The following is a 17,690-nucleotide window of genomic DNA, read 5'->3' as shown; positions in this document are numbered from 1 at the left end:
GCTGTTCCAATGTTTAGAAACCTGCTTCTTTCAGAAACAAGAGTGACTGTAGGTGCACTAAATTACAGAAAGCCATAAAAACTTGTTGAGGGAAATTTTGGGGTACTCTGATGAGCATCACTTTAAAAGATATTGTCACCTTCTTATGGGGTCCTCAGCCTTGTTCCACTGTTAAGCAAATAAATTGGGGTGGGTCATTCCTAGATACTTCCAGCACCTTAAAGATGGCCACAACCCAGGCATCAAACGAGATCCTGCAGGCTAAATCGATTCCACAGACGCTGATTTATTCGAGCTGCACTGTTGGCAAATATTTTACAATCGATTGCCAATATTTAATTGTAGTGCAATCTACACAATTTAATTATCTATCACTATGTGATAAAGTCCCTTCCAACTCAGAAATTCTGGTTGTTGTTTTTTTTTAATTATTGGCTTCATGCCACAATACAATACCCTGGAAACCCTGGGTCATGGTCTACTGAGCAACATTTAGCAGGGCTGAGCCGCCATTGCCGGCTATGGAAGCCACCTCCGGTTTGCCATAATCCCCCTCAACTCTTTTGTCCCACGTTGCCTTCTTTGCTTTATGTAGGCATTTGAGCTTCTGAGCCCTATAAAGTTGAAGAGAAATAGTGCTTTAAAAATACTGTCTTTAAGTGATTTTCAACCAACCCTGCTGGTTTCCCAGAAACGGGATGAACAAATCTTACCCTATTTGAGTTCTGAATAATGACACATCATTTTGCTTGCAAGTAACACGCTTCCTCTCTCCGACATACATATCATTTACTGATGTCCAAGACATAAAATCCCGTATTCTTTGAAGAATCTGTGAAACATGTCAGGAGGTTCATAGAAAAGGTCACGTAATTTCAAAACTGGAACTTCAGGTCATGTAGTTCACACTCATTTAAAAAATGACTAGTGAGGGTTCCTATAGGAATCATGATTGTCCACCATCACCCAGAGTGGTCTTCTAACTTCCAGTTCCAGATTTCAGTCACTGCATCCCTCTGCCTGTGCTTTTAGAGTTCTTCCAGTCAATGTAAGACGGTAGCTTGGAATCTCTGACAGCAAACACCACCATTGGTTGCTGCCACATTTAGGGGGCTGGACTGGAAAAGAAAATAACCCTTGCCATGCTCCATGTGTACAGCTCTGGCAGTAGATGGGAGAGTGCTGAGGACCATGGAAAATACCTCAGGGTCCACGTGCACCGCTGCAGAAACCAGTGACTGCCTCCTTCTAGCACCTGTGTGGAGTTAACATACTGACAGCAGATTAACTGCCATCAATAAATTCCTCAGCTTGTGCTAACATTTTGCAGATAAGTGCTTGCGAAGCTCAATTTTGGTAGTGGTTTGCAAAAACAGTGTGGCTTTTACTAAGTAGTAACTCACACACGCATATTTTTGTGTACCTGCTTTTTGAGCAGAGGCATATTTGATCTTGCTGTTTTATAGATGCTAGAACGTGAGGGCCAGAAGGGATCTTAGAGGCCATTTTATTTTCCAGAAAGAAAACATAGGGGGATTAAGAGCCTGCTTAAGGTTGTTGGGTTTAATTAGTGACAACATCCAGGTTTTCTACTGTCCATAGTTTACTGCAGAGAGCAAATGGAGAAAGGGAAGCTGACATGGCCTCTACAGGACCATCTGGACGGCCTTTGGGGAAGTTACTGTACTGCTGTTTCTAGTATCCTCATGTGAAAAATCTATCATTACTAGGTGGTAGATAAAGTCCTTTCGAACTCAGAAATTCAAGGATTTTTAAAAATCATTTGCTTTGTGCTACAATTATTTGTTTACCATAAATGGGATGTTGTATGTCTGATAAAATTGATCCCATGTATGGATTGTTGTGCATTAGCCTGGCCATCTGCTTGCTTCTGTTTGAAAATTTGTATTTGAAGGAAATGCTAGTCTTTAGAAAGTTTTGCCTTGGTCTTGGTGAGCAATATGTGCTTTAACTAAAATCTTCAGCTGTGGTTGATTTTCAAGTGATTAATTCCACTTCTACATAAAAACTTTATTTTTCCCTGCCTACTCTACATTCTTTCTCTTGCTTCCATTGGCCAGTCCCAGCCTTGTAAGAATCTTTACCTAGGGTGCTGTAATTATTCATAAATGATTTCCCAAAGCAAGCACCAGTATATAAGGTGAATTTGAGGATAGAGGGAAATGCTTAATCTGCAGTAGTTTGGGGAAACTCAGTCATCAGAATGAACCTGTCATTAGAGTTGAGGGTGATCAGAGACACATCGGCAAATGAATTCAACAACTAACGGCAAAGGCTTGACAGCTCTTCTAACTGCGGCCAAGTCATTCCAGGCATTGCTTGCCCCTGTATGTGGCCCCAAGTCCCAGAGGAAACGGCCCAGAGCCTCTTTTTAGGCAATGCTTCTGTGGACGTCCTTCATTATCTGAGATATTGGCCAAAAGATTCTTTGCATAATTGGGGTAAGGGGTATGTCTTTTTCAGTGGTAGCACCAAGACTTCCAGGCTCTCTCTTGGTGCCTCTTCTTATTTTGGCCCTAGACAGCTGTACACTTGATGGCCACCTAAAAGCCAAAGCCAGCGACATAGTGGCTGCAGCTATGATTTTGTAGAAGTGCTTTTTTTTGGTGGTTTCAGAATATTTGTAAACATTGGTGGTTAAACAGCAGCATGATTGCTGAGACTATACAATTTAAGATTAGTTCTGACTTTTAATATATAATTATATGCAGTTTTATCACTTCAGCTTAGCAAGCTGCAATAGCAAAACATAGAATAGTATTTTTGTGCAGGGTTTTTTTTCTTCTATGTAATGTACAAAAAAGTAATCTGACTAATTTTGCTTTCAGTAAAACCATCTATTTATGTAATAGAAATATTTTTTAATGTGGGAATGGAACTGGTGTTTAGAAAACATCTTAAACAAAAAGACATTTTGTTCAAGATCTCCTGCAAATCCAAGTACTATGGATATTAAGAATCCCATCTGCTGAGATGGGTGAGGCAGCAGCGAAGGGAGAGTCTCTTAGGCAGCCTGGAGCCCTACACCTAGGAAATGGCATTTGATGCCATCCTCTGGTGGGCAAAATGCCCCTGCTAGGAGATTAGGCTCCAAAATGGCAGTATAGTTGTCACATTTCTCCCAGATCAGGCTTTGGACAGTCAGTAAGGGTCTGAACTGCCAAACATCGCATCTCTTTAATCAAGTCTTTAGTTCCTTTGTACATAAGGACTCAGATTTTTAAAGGTCATGCCATCATTCTTCTCCAAACTCTTTTGAACTTGACATTTTTTTTTTTTTAGTGGGGAATAAAAAAGGGATAGGGATGGAAGTGAGGAGAGTGTCCTGTTGGTTTTGGTTTCTTTGTTTTTAATTATAGGTTGTTTTAAACAAAATACACTTTTGCTAAGACTTTTGTTATCCTTTTTCATTTTGGTAAATGTTTTGAGGGGGATAATGATTTTCACATCTTGAAGTTTTATATGTACTTAGGTTCTAGTAAACTAAAAAACTTTGAAAAAGTTTTTTTTTTAATTTTTTATTTAAAATAAATTGAAATGGGGTCTCGCTATGTTGCTCAGGCTAATCTCAAACTCCCGGGTCCAAGTAATCCACTCACCTTAGCCTCCGAAAGTGCTGGGATTACGGGTGTGAGCCACTGAGATGGCCAAAAACTTTTAATTATTTAAAGTAAATTGGGCTTTTTCTTCATAAGATGATACGTAAATTCTAATAGAGTGAGCTTAGAGATGAATTTTTCAGGAGATAGTGATATAATTCTAGTGATAAAACATTAAACTCCTAAATAATTTTTTTCATCATGCTTCTATAGATACACATATATCTATAGTTGTCATCTGATTAAGTGATCCAGAGTCTTTAAAAATACTGAAGTTTTAAAGTAGACATAAAGTAGTTTTAAAACCTAGGTAACTTAAGCATTCTGTATTGTGCTGAGTGACTAAAATATCCAAAAGTTTTAAAACATCACAAATACTTACTTGCTGCTTAAAAGCTGTGCTTTGTCATTTTCTGCTTAGAGATTTCATGTATTTGCTTAATTCATTTTTTAACACATTTTTAAAACCTTATTTCAGGAAGAGAAAATGAACAGAAATTAAATAACAACAAAATGCATTTAAGGAAAGCTTTGAAGAGTAACTCCTCCCTTACTAAGGGACTAAGAACAATGGTGGAGCAGAACTTGATGGAGAGACTGGAAACCTTGGGGATTAATGCAGTATGTTCATTCATTTTTGGAATATTTGTTAGTTTTGCTATATTTTGTTTTCTAAATTAGAAATGATCAGAGAAGAGAAGAAAGCACATCAATTCTGTCCATGTTTGGAGACCAGAGGCTAATGTGACCTACTTTATTTATCAAACACTTGAATAGCATTCACTGTGTGCCTGGCACACTTCTAAGAACTTAACAAATATTAACTCATTTAAACATAGATACAAATCTCTGAAATAAATGACATTAGTATCTTGACAGTTTACAGAAAAGGTAAGTAACTTGATTAACGTCACACAGCTAGTAATGAAGGAGCCAGGGTTTGTATCTAGGCAGTCACAGTGCTGCTTACATTCTGATATTAACCTCAAATCATTGCCTATTACAAAACCAGCACTTCATTAATACATGTTGAATGAATGGATGAATGGATACAATTTCATATTGTTGCCAGATTGAATAATTTTGTATATCCTATCATATAGATTTTTTGCTTTTTCTATTTTTATTGACATACATAAAAGACACAAACCTTAACTGAACTTCATTAGTTTATATGTAGATAAAAAAGTGCATCTACATATGCATATATACATATATATGCAAAGCTTGTGAGCACATATGCATGCATGGGCACACGTGGATGTGTATAGTGTGTATGTGTGTATGTAGATATGTATATGTACATGTATGTATCTGTGTATACGCAGATATCTGTGTATGTATATACACATTTGTGTATATGATATATGTATGCACACTTGTGTATATGTATGTATATAGATGATTGTGTATGTTTTCAGATGTATGTGTATGTGGCTATATTTGTGGATATACATGTTTGTATACTTGTATGTATATAGGCAGATTTGTATGTACATGGATGTGTGTGTACGATCTATAACCAGCACCCAAATGATGAGATTGAACATTTCCAACACTCTGGAAGACTCTCTTTACCTTCTCCTGTCAATATCACCCCCTACTTCCCAGTTGGAGAGAAAGGGTATTCTGACTTAGTTTTGCTTGTTCTTGAACCTCATAAAAGTGGAGTCATACACTGTGTAGTCTTTTATATCTTCTTTTGCTTATGATTTTATGTATATGATTCATACCTATTCTTTTCATGTAGCAGTAGTTTGTTCTTTATTTATTGCCTTATAGCATTCTATTGTGTGAGTATACTGCAGTTTCTCTCTTCCCTGCTGATGGACATTTGTGTTTTTATTTTGGGGTTCTTCTTGGCTGTTAATTCTTGTACATGTCTTTCGGTGAACATGGGCATTTGTTTTTCTTGAATATATATCTAGGGATGAAATTGCTGGGTCAAAGGGTAGGCATATGTTTAGTATAGTAGGTGTTGTCAAATAGTTTTCCAAAGTCTTTGTACCAACTCACACTGTCCCTAAGAGTGTTTGAGAGTTTAGTTGCTCCACATCTTTAATCAACTCAGTCAGTCTTTTTAAATTTGCACATAGACCCTTTTTAGGTGGGTTTTGACCACGCTTTGGGCAGTGGAAATCGAAGACATTCATCCTGCACAGATTGTTTCCTGAAAGTGTAGTTTTCCATATTGATTGTTTGCAAGTGGCTTTTTGGGCTTTAATTTTAATTGGGACATTTTCTTTTATCCTAAGATTATTAAAACTTTCTTTTTTTCCCCTAATACTTGGAGAGGTTTTCCTAGTTTTTTGTTTGTTTTGTTTTGCCTTATTTTGTTTTTGTCTATCTGGGCTTGAAGAATTAGGTTTCGAAACAGTGATTTGGAGAGCTAACTTAATTTTCAGTTGGATCAGGTGTCCCAATATCATTTGTTGTATAATCCATTGTTTCTCCATTTATTTAAAAGGACACTTTTGTCATATAGGAAATCCCTATATATATTTGGATTTGTTTTTGGACTTTCAACTGTTTTACCTTGGCTTTTGTGTATTCCTTTGCCCACACCATACTAATTTAATTGTAGTAGCTTTGTCCTGTGTTTTAATATCTTTTATAGGCCATGCCTTCTTCATTAGTCTTCTTATTTCAAAAATTTATTGGCAGTTCTTCCATGTTTTGTTTTCCAATGAACTTTAGGAATAACTTTTCAACTCCCAGAATAATGCTTGTTGGGATTCTGATTGAAATTGTTTCTAGTTTTGTATATTAAGTAGGAAGGATTGACATTTGTACAGGATTAGGCCTTATCCTCCAGCTACATGGTATAGGAAGATAGGCATAAAACAAATGATTGTCCAGACAAATGGGAGATCTCTAATTTAGACTGTATGAAGTGAAATAAAGGAAAAGTAGAGGAGGGGGTTGATTGAATAACTGAGGTCAGAGAAAACTTCTTCTTGGAGGTGGTACTTAATCTGATGATGCAGATTTCTGTCCTGGGCAACTGGGTAGGTGGTGGGGCCAGTTCCTGGGACTGGGAAGGATGAGGGAAGCAAGGGGTATGAGGACAAAGATGGTAGGTAGCATGTGTGTGTGAGACACTGTTATTCAACAAATATCCCTTTAACTAGTTTTCTTCTGTCTAGATTCCCATCAAATCCAGATGACTTTTCTCATATTGTCTCTTTAATTACGCTATTTGCATAGTTAAAAGTCACCTCTAGCCGGGTGCTGTGGCTCACGCCTGTAATCCCAGTACTTTGGGAGGCCAAGGCAGGTGGATCACGAGGTCTGGAGTTTGAGACCAGCCTGGCCAACACGGTGAAACCCCATCTCTACTAAAAATACAAAAATTAGCTGGGCGTGGTGGCGGGTGCCTGTAATCCCAGCTACTAGGGAGGCTGAGGCAGGAGAATCATTTGAATCCGGGAGGTGGAGGTTGCAATGAGCCGAGATCGTGCTGTTGCACTCCAGCCTGGGCGATAGGGCCAGACTCTGTCTCAAAAAAAAAAAAAAAAAAAAAGAGAAAGAAAGTCACCTCTGATGCTCTGATGACCTATTGTTCCTTGTAGAATAACCTTTCAGCCTTTTGGGTTGGCATTTAGTCTCTTCTGCTGGTTTCATCACCCAGGTCTTTGTAAGCATTAACCTGTGGGATGTGCCTTGCCTGTTTCTGCCTCGACACCTTCCTTTCTCACAGGTGTCCGTACCCCATGCCTACCCATCTGGAAATTTCTCCTTGTTTTTACTTGTTGGACTCCACCTGTCCTTCAGGCCACAGCTCAGCCTTCCCTTTCAACTTTCTCTGGCCACTGGGGCCTTCGATGGTCTCTCTCCCTGGAATTCTTCTAGCCTTTGTAGACTCATTGGGTCCTTATGACACATAGCCTCGTTGGTCAGCCAGTCATAAACATATGCATGCCTTATGTGCCCAGCTGAACTCCTGGCCCCAAAGGGGCCAGGACAGTGTGTTACTTGTTGGGGCACCCTCACCCTCTACACACAGCTGGAGTCTTGTAAGGATGGATTGAAATGTTGGCATAGTTAATGCTGATATATCCCCATGAAATGAAACCTCCCAGGATAATTGGCCAACTTAACATCTTATTTTTTCAGGATATACATGGCATTTCAAGTGATCAATTGCATAGAGTACTAAAACGTGTGGAATCAGAAAGACATAAACAAGAAAGAGAAATACCTAACTTTCATCAAATTCGAGAATTCCTTGAACATCAAGTCAGCTGTAAAATTGAAGAGAAAGCACTACTATCTTCAGGTAAGCTTGTTACCTACTGCAAATGAGAGCTTAATTTAACAACTTTTTCTTTTTTCTTCTTTTTTTCACCACAAGATATCATTAAATAAATTATTATAATTTTAAATGGTTAACAAATTTTGCCATTTCATTGACAACTCTCTTACTGTTTGTACTATTAAATGCTGGGTCTTGGGTTTTGTTTTTACAGTAAAAACAAAACAACAACCCTAGAGTCTGGCTTTAAACCCTAGAGATGGGATTGTTCATTTCCACAGCAGCATAGGGAGTATTATACCATTTACCTTTGCTTTTCACTTACTGATCGTAAAGGCAATGGAGACTCATGAATGACACTATATTCCAGATAAGTACAGTGTTTCTCAAATGGATACCCTTTCAGCTGGAGAAGTACCCAAAATGATACAACTTCCTCCCAAAAACAGACAACTGATTAGACAAAAAGCTGTTTCTACTGATAGGACATCTGTTTCAAAGTGAGTATTTCAGCCCTGAGATTTATTTTATCAATGTTTGTCTTAGCTCAGGCTGCTTTAACAAAATACCATAGAGTGGGTGGCTTCACAGAAATGTATTATATTCCCATTTTGGAGGCTGAAAGTCCAAGATCAGGATGCCAGTGTAGTCAGGTTCTGGTGAAGGCTCTTTGCCTTGCAGACAACTGCCTTCTTGCCATGCCTTCAGATGGTGGAGATACAGCGAGCTTTGGCCTCACTTCCTCTTATAAGGCACCAATCCCATCATGGGGGCCCCCATCTTCAATGACCTCATCTAAACTTAATCACCTCCCAAAGGCCCACCAGATACCATCATACTGTGGGTTAGGTCTTCAACATATGTATTTGGGGTGGGGGGTGCACAGACATTGAGTCCATAACAGTGTTTGGTCCAACAGAGAATCACACTTGTAATTCCTACCAGTCTCTTGTTGACACTTGGTGACTTTTGTTGCTGCTCTTCCTCGTTAGTATATGTCAAAAGCAAAACTCACTAGTTCCATAGAAATGTATCTGAAATTATATTATTAACTTCTGCAATTTAAAAATATTTTTCTGTTGTTTTTCAGAATTAAGAAAAATATCATGGAAGATCATTTTCCCAGAAAGTCTTCAACTATTACGTGAGTACTGACGGGGATGGGAGGGTCATTTTAAAAATTATTTACACTGAACATTCCTTTCATTTTAAAGTAGTGTGCTCATTATGGTTGAATGAAGCTATAATTATTTACTATCATAATTTGTCCCTTTGTGATACGTTATTTGTGACATGTCTTTGTGTCTTTATCAGTTATTACATAAGTCAATAGCCCTTAACCACACTGTGGACTCCATTAAGAAGAGGGACACCTGAGTCATTCTTATATCCACCCCCTGACAATGTTGAGTAATTTCTCAATAAGTACATTTAAATTAAATGGCTGATGTTGAGTTTTTATGCCTAGACCTGTGACAGTGTAAGTTTGTTTTAAATGTAATAATTTCGTGTTCCAGTTTTTTGTGGAAGTTAATAATGACCCTAGTAGCTCTTCCTCTCTTAGATTCTCTTAGGATACTAAAAACCCTACCTCAGTTGCTCATCACCTGTGTGCTACTGATTTAGTTGATTACTGTTTTAAGCTTGTTTTCTTATCTGTAATATGGGATGTTTTAAGTCCCAATTTCCTTATCTGCAATATGGAATAATGCTGCCTTTTTCACAAGAGAGTTCTACAAATTAAATGCGAATGTATGAAGAGGGCTTGGCTCAGTGCTTGGCACTTGTGGGTACTCAATAAATTGTAGGTATATTGTTACTAATTATGAGTAAGACTAATTTGATCATGAATAATTTAATCATCATTGCCTTATTCTGGAGATATTGATGACATAAATATCTCTTCATTGAGGCACTGTGTATTAGAGACAATAAACAATGATTCACCCTTCAAAAGCACTTTTCTTATACATAATCTCATGGGAAGAGCATTATTTCTTGGGATGTGGTGTGAATGAATCAACATGTACAAGACTGACACATTGTCTGGAATTTAGGTGCCCAGTAAATATTATTTAAATGAACGAACACTGCTTTGAACTTCTATTTCACTTTAAAATGGGGGTAATAATTCATGTGATGATACAAATGAGATTGTGTATGTAAAAGCTCTTTGCAATAAAGTGCAGTATCAAGAAACTGTAAGTAATGACACAATTTTAAAAGATGAGTGGTTATACTGAGGAAATGTTTTTCTTTGAGAAATGTTTTTCTTAAGTGTATGAAAACCAAAATTATTAAGAATATACACATTTGGGTTTAGAGGAGACAGGCCCCAGCTTCAGCCCATTTTGATAAACATGCCCCGCGGCTGGCAGAGATCTGGGCGTGGGAGGATGTTTCAGTCATGGGTATAACCTCTGGCCTTGCTGCCATCTTGGTCATAGCCCCAAAGGCACTTGTGCCCACTGGGAATTACCTGAGAAAGGTGCCACCACTTTAAGAGGCATATCTTTTAATATCATAAACCCTGAAGTGTTACGAAAACAGCGCCCCTGTCTCGGTGTTGATTTGTGTAGGACCCCTCCCTTTAGTTCAGAGGAGGAGCAGGAGGACGACGACCTCATCCGGGCATACGCATCCCCAGGCCCGCTTCCTGTGCCGTCATCGCAAAACAAGGGCAGCTTCCGCAAGAACGCAGTGAAAAGTGACGCGGACGGGACCGAGGGAAGCGAGGACACTGATGATTCTCCCAAGCCCACAGGTGAGCTGTTACCTTGGAAAACTCTCTGGAAACTTTATTTAGGACGGTGGCCCTCACCCGGGTGTACCGAGCATTGGGAGTCTGAGCTCTGGGAGGGTGCGCAAGAAACAGATGCAGCGGATACCAAAGGCGCCCACGGAAAATGGGCAGGGCTTAGCACTTTCCAGTTGAAGGGGAGGAAGGAGTTGGGAATGATACCTGGTGTATTAGTTTGCTAGGGCTGCTGTAACAGTAGCGTAAACTGGGTGGCTTAAGGAACACAACCTTATTGCCTCACAGTTCTGGAGGCTGGAAGTACAAGAGCAAGGTGTAGGCACTGTTGGTTCCTGTGAGGGCTGCCAGGGAGGGTCTGTTCCGCGTCTCTGTCCTTGACTTGTCTTCTCCCTGTGCATCCTCACATCATCTTCCCTCTGTGTGCGTCTCTGTCCAGATGTCTCGTTTGTATAAGGACATTGGATTAGGGCCCACCCTAATGACCTCACTTTACCTTGATTTCCTTTGCAAAGACTCTGCCTCCAAATAAGGTCATATTCTAAGGAATGGGGGTTAGAAATTCAACATGTGAATTTAGAGGGACACAATTCAACCCAGGACACTGGGTGACTATGAGAATGGCTGTTCTAATACACTGTGCTGCCTCTTGGAGCTGGAGTAATACTAAAGGAAGACAAGATCTTAGCCTGTCACTGCAAATGTTTGCTGACGAGAAGTAGAGCTGATGGGTCATTATTTTTTAAAAAAATTCTACTTAATGCAATTTTTAAATTATATATTTTAAACATATCAGATGTAATTTATTATATTTAATATATTGTATGTAATTTGTTATATTTAATATATTTTTGGATGTAATTTGTATTGTATATGATGTGTATATACCATGTATTTGTGTAATGAGATAAAATATAATGAATTCATTTAAAAATTCATATTGTTTTTGTAAATACCCTTATGAATATTCCACTCATACAGGTTATCTAACTGAAATTAATTTCTGACCACACACTTGAATGAGATCATCTTTCTTTGATTTAAAATGAAAACTTCAGGCCAGGCACAGTCGCTATCACCTGTAATCCGAGCACTTTGGGAGGCTGAGGCAGGAGGATTGCTTGAACCTGGGAGTTCAAGACCAGCCTAGGCAACATAGCAAGACCTCGTCTCTATTTTTTTAAATTAAATAAAATAAAAACTTTATAGCTCATAGTCTCAAGGATTATGATTATTTTAAGCATTATGTGTTTAATTTTTTAACCCCAAAGTACATCAACTGATTTGGAAGTAATACATAATTATTTCCAAAGCTTAGACTCTTTCAAAGTTTCCTGTAAGGTTATTTTGGAACTGAAGATAGATGAAATTTCTAAATACTTCACTTGCCTAATTTTTATTGATCTTATAGGAGCCACCATTAAAACACCTACTGAAAAAGTTGAAAAGATGTTTTCACATCGCAAAAATGTGAATAAACCAGTTGGTGGAACTAACGTTCCTGAGATGTTTATCAAAAAAGAAGGATTACAAGAATTAAAGGTGAAATCACTTTTACTTTCTAGATATACATTTATTTGTCTTTTGACAACACCTTAATGGTCATACTTTTTGTAGTGAAATATAAAACAGATAGTTAGCTGGTATAGTAGAGGTTGAGGTTTTCACCTTTCTTGTTCTCAGTATTGCATTTCTTTCCATTCCATAGACAAAGATACTGGTGTGATAACAGCAACAATATATAATAAGCATCACACTTTACAGGTTTTCAAAATCCTGTCACATGTATTATTTGATACTTGCAGATATCAAATGATTTGTACAAAGAAATTTGTGACTGACCAGAATTGGGGCCCTTCAGATCTTCTCTACTACCCTCGCATGAGACCTTAGGGACTTTTAAGGGTTTAGCCCCACTTGGGAGCTGAAGTGAGGGTGGAGCTCAAGTTCCTCTGTCTGCATTAGAGAAGAAGCCCAAACATTTTCCCAGCGGTTCTAACAACCAGGATGCCAGAAGTGTTTCTGTGGATGGAACTCTCCCATTGTATTTCTGGGCACAGCAATGAATCATCTGTGTTGACTGGTCTTCCAGTCCAGGACATTTTGTCAGATTACTTTTATTAGTTAATTCTATTTGTGTTACACAAGCCAAAAATGACAGAAAGTCCTGTGTCATTCAAGAGAGCGCAAAAGCATCTTTCTTTAGGAAGGACATGCTAGAACCGTGTGCACCTTCCAGTTGGGGGCTATTTCTCCAGGCCTTGGTGTGATGTGCCCACAGTTAGATGTCATTATTATCACAGAGGTAAGAAGCGAGAGCAGACCTCACTCCTACTCCAGAGCACCCTGCCTTTTAGAGTTTCATACCCCTACAGTGTAGCATTTCTGGAATTTTCTACATTCATGATTGATAGAGTAGGAAACATATATTTCCATGGCAGAAATGAAAAATAGATGATTCAGATTTCAGAATACCAACTTCCAAATCCATTTCACTGCCCTGCAGAAATGACTAGATTTGGAAGTATTAATAGTTCCCCACTTCTTTCCTTATGGTTCAATGTTAGATGCTCAGTCTAACCAATAAAATGATTGAGGGGCACCGGTTTTTGTTTTTTTTTTTTTTAAGAAACATTAATTATTCTCCATGCCTTTCTTTTAGTGTGTAGATGTGGAGGATGAAGACTGGGACATATCATCCCTAGAGGACGAGATATCTTTGGGAAAAAAATCTGGAAAAGAACAGAAGGAACCTCCACCTGTGAAAAATGAACCACATTTTGCTCATGTGCTAAATGCCGGGGGTGCATTTAATCCTAAGGGGCCAAAGGGAGAAGGTTCGCTGCTTTCCCCTCTAATACAAGCTCAGTCCATTTTCTTATTAGTTGTGTTTCATCTTTATAAATATGTAATTAACTTATGCTAGTATATCATCAGACAACAAAGAAAGCTGTCAGTGCTTTCTTTATATTATTTAAATAAGGAGTGGATATGTATAACTTACTGATTCATATATATTGTTATTTTTATTTAATTATAGGACTAATCTTTAGTCTTTATATTTTTAAATTTATTTTTATTTTTATTTTTTGAAACAGGGTGTTATTGTCACCCAGGCTGGAGTACAGTGGTGCCGTCATGGCTTACTGCAGCCTTAACCTTCTAGGCTCAAGCAGCCCTCCCACCTCAGCCTCCCCAGTAACTGAGGCAGTCCTCCCACTTCGGCCTCCCAGAGTGCTGGGATTACAGGCATGGGCCACCACTCGTAGCCCCCAAATTGTTTGTATTCTTTAAATTTTTTTTTGTTTTGTTTGGGCGCAGTGGCTCACACCTGTAATACCAGCACTTTGGGAGGCCGAGGCGGGCAGATCACAAGGTCAAGAGATCGAGACCATCCTGGCCAACATGGTGAAACCCCGTCTCTACTAAAAATACAAAAATTAGTTGGGCGTGGTGGTGCGTGCCTGTAGTCCCAGCTACTCGGGAGGCTGAGGCAGGTGAATTGCTTGAACCTGAAGCGGAGGTTGCAGTGAGCTGAGATCACACCACTGCACTGCAACCTGGCAAAAGAGTGAGACTCTGTCTCAAAAAAAAAAAATTTTTCTTTTTTTTTTTTTAGGCTATGGGGTCTCACTATGTTGCCTAGGCTGGATTCAAACTCCTGGGCTCAAGCAATCCTCCTGCCTCAGCCTCCTGAGTAGCTGTGACTACAGATGTTCTCCACCATGCCTGGCTTTTATATTATTTTTGAAAATGTCTATACACATATTCTCTTCATGAAGATGCCTTTTAGGAATTAAAATTTCTGATCATATACCTGAATGAGACCACTCTTCTGGGCAATCTTTCTGTATTAGTCTGTTCTCCTATTAAATATTTTTCTTCATTTTCTCCCAAGGGAGGTTTCTCTTGTAGCATTGTAGTCAGTGGGATGAAATACTATGAGATGATCACTTGAAATGATTTTCATATCCCCCAATCTAGAGCCTAGATAAGCCTAATAACTCAGTTAATTTTTTTAAATTAGAAAATTTTAATTTTTTTGTCAAAGTAATTCTTGCACATGTTGAAGGCTGAGTAGTTCAGAAGTCTTCTCTATGCCATCGCACCACCTTCATTAGTGGTACCTCTGTGCCTCTCAGTAATGGCCTTAAATCACTCTGTTGATTCATCGACTTTAGATAGTAACTGTTGATGTCCTGCAAAGACAGGTGGGGACTTGGCTCATTTTCACCACCCACCACACCTCTCATGCCTTCTTCACTGTTTTTGTACTCCTACTTATAATTTTATTACTTTTTTTGTTTTTATTAGAGATGGGGTCTCACCAGGTTGCCCAGGCTGGTCTCAAACTCCTGGGCTCAAATGATCCTCCCGCTCTAGCCTCCCAAACTGTGGGGATTACAGATGTGAGCCACTGCACTCAGCCTGTAATTTTAAATTAATACCTGCACATCTCCATTCTTGCTCTTTTCATTTTCAGCAGCCTCTCACCCCTTTGTAAGATAAGCTGTTGCTGCCTCTGTCCTTCACGCTACCTTTTCTCTCACATTGTCCAGTTATAACATAGCTGTTGCATAACTGGCATCAGTTATCTGTGCTAAGTGTCAGCTCTAATTATTGAAAACCAGGAGACCCTGTTTGCATTACAGTGACTCTTTACACGGCCAAGAGGATGCCCTAAGGAAATCTCCTGTCTCTTTACTCCAACATCATAAACCTGTGCCCCTGGAGGAACACATTTCTACAGTTAAACTTGAGTGGAATTCTCTGCACTCTATTTCAGTGGCTCAAAATCATGGCATTTTAAAATTGACTTCATTGTTAAGCCTATCTACCCTAGAAAATCTGTTTTTTAACACTTAATCTCTACTTGGCTTGCTAATTTCATCCTTCTTTCTTTTTACCATCTATTCACTCAGAGTCAGTAACAACAACACAAATGTACTGAGCACCTTCAACATCCAGGCCCTGAGCTGAATGCTGGGGAAGGAGTGGGAAGCAGGATGTGGCCCCTGCTGTTTGTAGGCTGCAGGGCGGAAGCTTGCATCCAAGGGTCCTGTGAGTGTATCCTAGAGATGCGACCAATTCATGGTTGGATTTTAAAGTGGCATCCTATACATAGCTCATGGGGGTTGGGAGATGAGGATTCATGAACACATTTAGACACTGAGTGATTAATGACAATATGAAATTATGGATTTTTATAGACTTGACAATGTGCTTGTTTAACCGTTGAGGCCTTCTCTTCTCCTGCCTCTCCCCACCACTTACAGGACTTCAAGAAAATGAATCAAGCACATTAAAAAGCAGCTTAGTAACTGTGACTGATTGGAGCGATTCTTCAGATGTCTAATTCCACATGTCAGAAGATTCTTCCAGAAGCCAGCAGTATTTCAGTATCACAGTGTTTCAGTAACTTGCCTCCATGATTCCAGTGCTTCTGCCTTACTGTGTTTCCAGCAGCAACACAGAGACTGATTCAAAGAACAATGGTCTCTTTAATGGCACCTATTACAGTATTGAAAATCAGATCATCGACAGTATTTTGAAGCATATAAAGGTGTTTAAGACTTCTGCTGCTGCTTAAAAATAACATGTCATTTAAGTCATAAAAAGTTTTTTCTTCAGAACGGTACTCTAGTGTTAAGTGTTTTTTTTTTCCAACTAATTTTTAAGTGAATTTTTTTTTAACGTACAGCAGGTTTTGGTTTGAATTACTAAAACTTTAAAAAATATTTTCCTTATGTATGCTGTAACATCATAGGTGTTTATATTATAAAATTCTGTTAGTGGTCTTAAAATTGAATTGGTAGAACCACTAGTCCCTAAAAGTTAGTCTGGTTATTTTTCATATAGAAGTAAGTTTAATCCGAGTGTGGTGGTGTTCACCTTTAATTCCAGCTACTTGGGAGGCTAAGGTGGGAGGATCGCTTGAGCCTAGGAGTTCAAGACCAGTGTGGGCAATATAGAAGACTCCATCCCTCCACACCCCAAAAAAGTAAGTTTAGAATTAGAATATAGCTAGGTCCAATGTTAAATACATTTTCCTGAAGTACATTTGTCACATTCAGCTTTGAGAAACTGTAAGCATGTTACTATTAAATGGTTGGTTATTTTATATAGTATATTCTTTATCTTGGATATTTTATGAATAAAGTGTAGTTATTTTAATAGCCGATTTATCAGACTAAATAGAAAATATTTGAGTCATTACTGAATTCATCTATGTAACTTTTTTTTTTTACTTTTTAAAATACCCAACATGTATTATGAAATACCTCAAAAGTAATTTAGTTACATTCTTAAACAATGACATTGTCAAAAGTCAGAAAGTTCATATAAACTGTTTTTTGCATTTTTATAACTTGGTGGTACTATATTCTGTTTCCAAGAAAAAGTAACCTTTTAACTAAAAGATTTGTTGGGTTTTAGATCTCTTTTCATTTGTCCACCTTTTCAGTAAAGCACTCCGTTATGTCATTGTGACTGTGGCTGTGTTATTAGAGATGAATTCTGAGTTAAATTTATACTTATTAGAGGTCTTACAGAGGGAGAATCTGGCCTTGATAGCTATGCCATATCACATCCTGTCCTAATGGCTAGAACAAATCTTTATCTGTTTCCACCCACCCTGGGATCCTTTTTACTTGTAAGCCATACTTGCCCTCTAAAACAATTTTTCCAACTTCCTATAGGGGCTATTTCATGCAGATATACTCACTTTATATGTATGTTTCTAAAAGCTTTAGTGAAGGCTGAATCCAAGTTTCGTGTAGTAGGACAGAGAATGGCAATCTACAAAAATACACCATACCTAAGATGACCCATGTGTCACTTTGTTCATTCAGTTATTTATTCAACAGATATTTATAGAACCACTTGGTCTGGTTTGGTTTTGAACATGCACTAATTCATTTAATTACAACTTTGTGATGTAGTTATTATTATAATCCTCATGCTAAAGGTGTGAGAAACTGAGAGTTATTAAGTAACTTGCCAGAAGCCATGCAGGTACAAAGTGTCAAGGGGAGACATTAAGCCAGGTCTCTCTATTCCA

At 38.4% G+C, this 17,690-nt stretch overlaps 1 protein-coding gene across 2 annotated transcripts in view; it reads left to right on the top strand.

Annotated features, from left to right (window-relative positions):
• DZIP1 (DAZ interacting zinc finger protein 1) overlaps positions 1-17,108 on the top strand; it is a 63,731-nt gene extending 46,623 nt beyond the window's left edge. For both annotated transcript variants that reach the window (XM_011933796.1, XM_011933795.1), the window contains 8 exons: positions 4,099-4,241; positions 7,737-7,899; positions 8,246-8,375; positions 8,966-9,019; positions 10,455-10,639; positions 12,042-12,172; positions 13,293-13,467; positions 15,907-17,108. In XM_011933796.1, the coding sequence (XP_011789186.1) occupies positions 4,099-4,241; positions 7,737-7,899; positions 8,246-8,375; positions 8,966-9,019; positions 10,455-10,639; positions 12,042-12,172; positions 13,293-13,467; positions 15,907-15,986 (1,061 nt within the window). In that variant the 3' untranslated portion in view covers positions 15,987-17,108. The remainder of the gene's footprint in view (positions 1-4,098; positions 4,242-7,736; positions 7,900-8,245; positions 8,376-8,965; positions 9,020-10,454; positions 10,640-12,041; positions 12,173-13,292; positions 13,468-15,906) is intronic.
• The last annotated feature ends 582 nt before the right edge of the window (positions 17,109-17,690 follow it).

The sequence above is a fragment of the Colobus angolensis genome, unplaced genomic scaffold (assembly GCF_000951035.1).
Source record: "Colobus angolensis palliatus isolate OR3802 unplaced genomic scaffold, Cang.pa_1.0 Scaffold13, whole genome shotgun sequence".
Lineage (NCBI taxonomy): Eukaryota > Metazoa > Chordata > Mammalia > Primates > Cercopithecidae > Colobus > Colobus angolensis.
The sequence above is the reverse complement of the archived record's forward strand: the minus strand, read 5'-3'. Positions and strand labels throughout refer to the sequence as shown.